Here is an 8625-nt window from a genome sequence, read left to right on the forward strand (position 1 = left end):
AATGATACAATCACCTGAAGATAAAAACTGCAAGGAAAGTATGTATATTCTTGAGAGCTGTTACTGCAGGAGTGGCTGGACTCAGCCAGTAGCGACCAGAAGTTTTGTTGCTAGTTTTCAACATTATATGCATCTTCAAGTTGTAGCTGTAAGAATAATTGTAGTTAACTTAATAGAGAGAAGCTAAGATTAACTGCCAGAGTGTAAGTATTATGAATCCTGTCATTTGGGGTTACATTTGTTATGAGATTTGGGTCATATTCACCTATAGTAAGTGAATGTTTACTGATTATATAAAATTTAGCAATGGAAGGGCACCATGGTGGCTCAGTCAGTCGAGCAACCAACTCTTGGGTTGGGCTCAGGTCATCATCTCAACATCCTGGGATGGAGCCCTCCATCAGGCTGCGCTCCTTGCTGAGTACAGGGTCGTCTTAGAATTCTCTCTCTCTCTTCCTTTCCCTGTGCCCCACCCCCACCTTATACACACTCTCTGTCTCTCTAAAATAAATTTTTTTTTTTAAATTTCGCAATGTCATTTCTAATCTGGGTATTAAACATTATTTTTAGAGCACTTTATTCTTGGATAGTGTATAGTTACGAATAAGATTAGTTTAAGCAACAATAAATAAGAGGTCACCTAAGAGTTGCATAATTTGAATTCCATGATGAAGTGATATGTCTCGCAAATGCAAATTCTGGGAACTAAAAACTATTAACCAGTGGCTGGCTGAGGATGTGCATGCTCAGCAAAACTGGAGACTGGGAACCGAGATTGGGTGGGGAAACACAGAACAGTGGAGGGAAGATTACTCCAGATAGATAATCCATGTAAAATGCAGGTTTCAGTATCTAGCATATAATAAAGCTTCAATAAATATACAAGTTAGATTATTAAAAAAAAAAAAACATAGGGGGAGAAATAGGATTAGAGTACAGAAAATTAAGAGTTTCATTTTGGACATTCATTTATGTCTGGAGTGCATTTGCTTATGTAACTGAAGCGCAATCGTTTTTAGAAATTAGGAGTTCAAGAAAACACTCAAAGGGATCATTGTGTTAAGAAGTAAAAAAGTATTAACAACTGAGACACATGGGTCATGCAGTCCATTAAGCATCTGCCTTTGGCTCAGGTCATGATCCCAGAGTCCTGGAATCAAGTACCACATCAGGCTCCCTGGAGCCTGCTTCTCCTTCTCCCTGCTGCTCCCCCTGCTTGTGCTATCTCTGACAAAATAAATAAATAAAATATTTTTTAAAAGTGTTAAAAATTATGACAACATATGAGAGACCGGCAAAAAAAAAAAAAAAAGTATCTAGAGATTAGAAAGCCAAAAGATGGCAGGTAAACATGTATGTGGTATTAAGGTAAGTTAAGAGAGAATGCTATGAATATTGGGTGGTTGAAGGTACACATTCTACTTAGAAATTCCCTAAACTTTAAAAGCAAAAAAAAACAAAAGTGATAAATTCTGGCACATATTATTTCAGTAGGTTCTTGAGAACAAAACAGGACTGTAGCATATTGATGATTGAATGTAAGGTAACTAAAAGGTAAATTATTATGGACAAGGTAATTGAAGTAGTTAAAATAAACATCACTCTTTATCAGTCATGTACATTCTAAGTACTTTATATATTAGTCTTTAATTTTTTGATGAAGGAAAATATGATTTCCATTCTGTAGATTATAAAAACTGAGTCACAGTTAAAGCAAGCCATGCTTGAAGAATGTGTTTAATAGCTCAATCTGAAATTTTTTGTAGTTAGTGATATTAATAACAATATTTTGAAATGTGTTTCAACCTCAACTAAACAGTTTGAAACCTAAGAAAAATTGTAATTATTTTTTACATCCCTATATATCTTACATCCAACACATACATATTATCATTCTGTACATATATTTGTCATCAAAATACTTCCTGTCTTCCATACCACCGTGGGAAATTACTATAATTTAAAAAAAAATATATGAAAGTCAGGGAAATGGGTGAGTGAGAAAGGAGTTGTTTAAAGAAACACATATTTATAAAATTATAATATTAGAGCTCACCATCTTCAGTAATGGATATGCAGAGCCTATATAGTGAGAGTCAAAATATTTGTGATTTGTTCCTTACCAAAACAAAACTTCAGGGAAACGTATGAAGGTGATAATGAAAACTGAAGATTCAGCTTTAGGATTCAGTCTGTGAATAGGGACAAAATGATCTCACAAAACATTAGCAGTCAAATCTATCTGTCGGGAAAATCAAATCCCAGGTATAAGTAACAAATATATAAATTGCAAATAAAATGTAATGAGAAGGAAGCACCCATAACATTTTGGAATGTGATACAGTTTTTTCTGATTTTTTAAAATATCTTCTGAATTTACCAAAAACACCCAATTGTAGAACCTAGAATCCCAGTGTATTGATAATATTTGTAAACAAAAATTTTGTAAATGCATGTGATTATTTGCTTAGTTTTTTTCCCATTAATTACCACTGCATCTATATCAAATATACCTGAATTTTAAATGCAGATTGAATTGAAGTCAGAAGTCAATGATGAGAAACCACACAATAACAACTTTTATCCTATTGGGATTGACCAATGATCCACAACTGAAGATTATGATTTTCATCTTTCTATTTCTCACTTACATGTTGAGTATAACTGGGAACCTGACAATCATATCCCTTACCTTCATAGATTCTCACCTTCAGAATGCGATGTACTTTTTCCTACAAAATTTCTCCTTCTTAGAGATCTCATTTACCTCTGCTTGTATTCCCAGATATTTGTACAACATATTAACAGATGATAAGACAATCACATATGGCAATTGTGTCCTTCAGATTTTTTTTACTGATGTTTTTGGTGTAACAGAATTTTTTCTCCTGGCCACCATGTCCTATGATCGATATGTTGCCATCTGCAAACCCCTGCATTATGTGACCATCATGAACAAAAAGGTCTGTAGAAGACTCATCCTTGGGTGCTGGACAGCTGGCTTCTTGATCATTCTTCCACCACTTAGCCTGGGCCTAAATCTGGAATTCTGTGACTCCAATGTTATTGACCATTTTTTCTGTGATGCATCCCCCCTCCTAAAAATATCATGCTCAGAAACATGGCTTATAGAGCAGATGGTCATAGTCTGTGCTGTGTTGACCTTCATTATGACCCTCATATGTGTACTTCTATCCTACATATACATCATCAAGGCTATTCTACGATTCTCTTCTCCCCAGCAAAGAAAAAAGGCATTTTCTACATGTTCTTCCCACATGATTGTAGTCTCCATCACCTATGGAAGCTGTATTTTCATCTATGTTAAGCCTTCAGCAAAGGAATCAGTGGCCATTGATAAGGGTGTGGCAGTCCTTACTACATCCATTGCTCCTATGCTGAACCCCTTCATTTATACCTTGAGAAACAAGCAAGTAAAACAAGCTGTCAAAGACTCAGTCAGAAAAATTGCATTATTCTCAACGAAGTAATAGTATTTGCTAAAGTAGGGAACCACATTTTCATAAAAATATCTTTAGTTCCTAAGTATATATCTTTAGATTTTTATGTCATTTCTTTCTAGCAAAGAGTCTATTTCAGAAAACTTTCTTTTCAAAAAAAAATTTTATTTATTATTTTAAGAGAGAGAGAGTGCACAAATCAGGGGAGGAGTAGAGGGAGAAGTGAGGGAGAAGCAGACTCCCTGCTGAGCAGTGAGCCTAACTAGGGCTTGATCCCAGGACTGTCATGACCAGAGCCCAAGGCAGACCCCCAACCAACTGAGCCACCCAAGCAAAGCTCTCTTAAAAAGAAAATGTGATACATTTCTAGGAACAAAAGAATGCTTCACATCTTAACAAGCCTTTACAAAAATGCAGACAAAATAAGCAGAACTAATGAGTTAATTGTATATTTTGGATAGAGTAATTGTGTATTGCATTTTCCAGTTCTAGCTTTTAAGAGCATTTTTGATGCCAGGGACCATTTCAGGAACTGGAGACAGAATAGAAAACCTACAGGTTTCTTGCCCTTAAATGCCTTACACTTTAGAAGGAATATGTGACTAGTGCATTAAATAAAATATGAGCATTACTGTCAACATACAATTGTCAGGAAGCAATACTCAAGCAAAAGTGTGTATTTGGGATCAAAGAATTATAATTCAGGTACCAGAGCTGGGCAACAATGTCCTACTAGGAAGCAAAAATCAGGGGTTTTAAAGATAAAAAGGGAATGCTTGTGTAAGTTGTCCACAAAAACTTCAATTGGTGTTAGCAGCAGAAAACTAATCTTGGATAAACATAACTGGTCCCTAAGGCCATCAATAAGCAAAAGTCCATTACTGCAGCAAGTTGATATATTCTTGCAGAGTCCTTGAGGTATTTGGGATTAGGCCCGGTTCAGAAGTTCATGGTTCTACCTGATGAGGACAAGCATATAGCCCACCTCCTTAATGGCCTCCCAGATGCATTTTAAAACCCCTTGACATCAATGACTCCATTTTATTTCACCTTTCACAATTATAAACAACAAAAATATCTTTAAGTGAAAAAAGGAAACTGTGACAAATGTTTGCCTCTTAATGCCTAAGCTGAATTATAAAATGTAAATTCTCACAATTTTGAATACTCAAAAAATCAATGACTAGCAGGTTAATTTGAAGTAAAAGTGCTAACAATTCTTCTTAAAAGACAAGTAAATTTTTTTTATTTATTTATATGTTTTGTTTTGTTTTGTTTTAGTTTTTCATTTTTTTAATTTAATCTTTTCAGTGTAACAGAATTCATTGTTTATGCACCACACCCAGTGCTCCATGCAATAAGTGCCCTCCATAATACCCACCACCAGGCTTCCCCAACCTCCCACTCCCAGCCCCTTCATAACCCTCAGATTGTTTTTCAGAGGACAAGTAAATTTCTAAAGACAGTGGTTATATATCCACATCTGTATTTGTTTCTACACCTTTATAACTATATGCATTAGTTATTGAGAAACATGTAAAAAATAGAAAAAAAGTAAAAACATGAAATGTATCTTAATTCGGCGCAGAAATAACTACAACTCAAAGGAAACCTATGGAAGCAGTACTTTCATCTATAGTACACAGTCAGCCTTGGAAACAGTGGCTGTTAATAAGGGCATGACAGGGCTCCATACTTCCTATGTTCAGAACTACTTCCTGGACCCCTTCATTGATGGCTTGAAAAACAAGGAAGTAAAACAAAATTGTAATGACATTTCAGGGACCTTGATTGTGAAATAATATTTGATATATTTGATTACATAAAATATACCATTTAAATGGATTTTTTTAAATTTTTTAATTTTTTTTTATAAACATATAATGTATTTTTATCCCTAGGGGTACGGGTCTGTGAATCACCAGGTTTACACACTTCACAGCACTCACCATAGCACATACCCTCCCCAATATGTCCATAACCCCACCCCCCTCTCCCAACTCCCTCCCCCCAGCAACCCTGTTTGTTTTCTGAGATTAAGAGTCTCTTGTGGTTATGGGTCTGTTCAGGCTTTCTATTTCTTCCTGGTTCAGTTGTGGTAGTTTATATGTTTCTAGGAATGCATCCATTTCTTCCAGATTGTCAAATTTATTGGCGTAGAGTTGCTCATAGTATGTTCTTATAATAGTTTGTATTTCTTTGGTGTTAGTTGTGATCTCTCCTCTTTCATTCATGATTTTATTTATTTGGGTCCTTTCTCTTTTCTTTTTGATAAGTTGCGCCAGGGGGTTATCAATTTTATTAATTCTTTCAAAGAACCAGCTCCTAGTTTCGTTGATTTGTTCTATTGTTTTTTTGGTTTCTATTTCATTGATTTCTGCTCTGATCTTTATGATTTCTCTTCTCCTGCTGGGATTAGGGTTTCTTTCTTGTTCTTTCTCCAGCTCCTTTAGGTGTAGGGTTAGCTTGTGTACCTGAGACCTTTCTTGTTTCTTGAGAAAGGCTTGTACCGCTATATATTTTCCTCTCAGGACTGCCTTTGTTGTGTCCCACAGATTTTGAACCGTTCTATTTTCATTATCATTTGTTTCCATGATTTTTTTCAATTCTTCTTTAATTTCCCGGTTGACCCATTCATTCTTTAGAAGGATGCTATTTAGTCTTCATGTATTTGGGTTCTTTTCAAACTTTGTTTTGTGGTTGAGGTCTAGCTTTAGAGCATTGTGGTCTGAAAATATGCAGGGAATGATCCCAATCTTTTGATACCGGTTGAGTCCTGATTTAGGACCGAGGATGTGATCTATTCTGGAGAATGTTCCATGTGCACTAGAGAAGAATGTGTATTCTGTTGCTTTGGGATGAAATGTTCTGAATATATCTGTGATGTCCATCTGGTCCAGTGTGTCGTTTAAGGCCTTTATTTCCTTGATGATCTTTTGCTTGGATGACCTGTCCATTTCAGTGAGGGGAGTGTTAAATCCCCTACTATTATTGTATTGTTGTTGATGTGTTTCTTTGATTTTGTTATTAATTGGTTTATATAGTTGGCTGCTCCCACGTTGGGGGCATAGATATTTAAAATTGTTAAATCTTCTTGTTGGACAGACCCTTTGAGTATGATATAGTGTCCTTCCTCATCTCTTATTATAGTCTTTGGCTTAAAATCTAATTGATCTGATATAAGGATTGCCACTCCTGCTTTCTTCTGATGTCCATTAGCATGGTAAATTCTTTTCCACCCCCTCACTTTAAATCTGGAGGTGTCTTCAGGCTTAAAATGAGTTTCCTGGAGGCAACATATAGATGGGTTTTGTTTTTTTATCCATTCTGATACCCTGTGTCTTTTGACAGGGGCATTTAGCCCATTCACATTCAGGGTAACTATTGAGAGATATGAATTTAGTGTCATTGTATTGCCTGTAAGGTGACTGTTACTGTATATGGTCTCTGTTCCTTTCTGATCTACCACTTGTAGGCTCTCTCTTTGCTTAGAGGACCCCTTTCAAGATTTCCTGTAGAGCTGGTTTGGTGTTTGCAAATTCTTTCAGTTGTTGTTTGTCCTGGAAGCTTTTAATCTCTCCTTCTATTTTCAATAATAGCCTAGCTGGATATAGTATTCTTGGCTGCATGTTTTTCTCATTTAGTGCTCTGAAAATATCATGTCAGCTCTTTCTGGCCTGCCAGGTCTCTGTGGATAAGTCAGCTGCCAATCTAATATTTTTACCATTGTATGTTACAGACTTCTTTTCCTGGGCTGCTTTCAGGATTTTCTCTTTGTCACTGAGACTTGTAAATTTTACTATTAGGTGACGGGGTGTGGGCCTATTCTTATTGATTTTGAGGGGCGTTCTCTGAACCTCCTGAATTTTGATGCTCGTTCCCTTTGCCATATTGGGGAACTCTTTGAGTCCCATCACAAATGGAATTTGATATATCCAAAGAGAAAAAATACAAAATTTATTTATTCCTGTCCTTCAAAAATTCTTAAAAGGTTCATTGATCTTAAAAAAAAAAAAAAAAAAAAGTAGGGGCGCCTGGGTGGCTAGTGGGTTAAAGCCTCTGCCTTTGGCTCAGGTCATGATCCCAGGGTCCTGGGATCCAGCCCTGCATCGGGCTCTCTGCTCAGCAGGGAGCCTGCTTCCTCCTCTCTCTCTGCCTGCCTCTCCCCCTACTTGTGATCTCAGCCTGTCAAGTAAATAAATAAAATCTTTTAAAAAAATAATATAAAATAAAAGGCAGAAATTGTTCTTATAATAAAAAAAAAGAGTCACTTATGGTTTGTCTCCCTCCCAATCTCATCTTGTTTCATTTATTCTTCTCCTATCCCCCCAGTCCCCCATGTTGCATCTCCACTTCCTCATATCAGGGAGATTAATTTATAATATGGCTATAAAAATGTCTGAATTAAATATGTGCCTTACATCACCTTTCTATAGGAATGCTTCAGATATTTAAGCAGTGCTGGTTAGTAGTGGACTCAGAATATAGACCCAAAATTCTGTATTTAACTAAAGAAAAATTCACCAAAGAAACACTTTTAGCAAAAAAAGATGTTTTCCATTGTTTATATATACCACTTCTTCTTGATCCATTCATCTGTTGATGGACATCTAGGTTCTTTCCATAGTTTGGCTATTGTGGACATTGCTGCTATAAACATTCAGGTGCACGTGCCCCTTAGGATCACTACGTTTGTATCTTTAGGGTAAATATCCAGTAGTACTATTGCTGGGTCATAAGGTAGCTCCATTTTCAATTTTTTGAGGAAACTCCATGCTGTTTTCCAGAGTGGCTGCACCAGTTTGCATTCCCACCAACAGTGTAGGAGGGTTCCCCTTTCTCTGCATCCTTGCCAGCATCTGTCATTTCCTGACTTGTTAATTTCAGCCCTTCTGACTGGTGTGAGGTGATATCTCATTGTGGTTTTGATTTGTATTTCCCTGATGCCGAGTGATGTGGAGCACTTTTTCATGTGTCTGTTGGCCATCTGGATGTCTTCTTTGCAGAAATGTCTGTTCATGTCCTCTGCCCATTACTTGATTGGATTATTTGTTCTTTGGGTGTTGAGTTTGCTAAGTTCTCTTTATAGATTTTGGATACTAGCCCTTTATCTGATATGTCATTTGCAAATATCTTCTCCCATTCTGTCAGTTGTCTTTTGGTT

The 8625-nt window shown here is 36.4% G+C and overlaps 1 protein-coding gene across 1 annotated transcript; it reads left to right on the forward strand.

The window, feature by feature from the left end:
• Window positions 1-2552: 2552 nt before the first annotated feature.
• LOC309869883 (olfactory receptor 6C2-like) lies at window positions 2553-3491 on the forward strand (the record flags this gene model as incomplete). Its single annotated transcript, XM_082741657.1, has 1 exon — window positions 2553-3491. The coding sequence occupies one exon, from the start codon at window positions 2553-2555 to the stop codon at window positions 3489-3491; it is 939 nt and encodes a 312-aa protein (XP_082597783.1).
• Between the last annotated feature and the right edge of the window lie 5134 nt (window positions 3492-8625).

Source organism: Mustela nivalis (genome assembly GCF_964662115.1).
Source record: "Mustela nivalis genome assembly, chromosome: 7".
NCBI lineage: Eukaryota > Metazoa > Chordata > Mammalia > Carnivora > Mustelidae > Mustela > Mustela nivalis.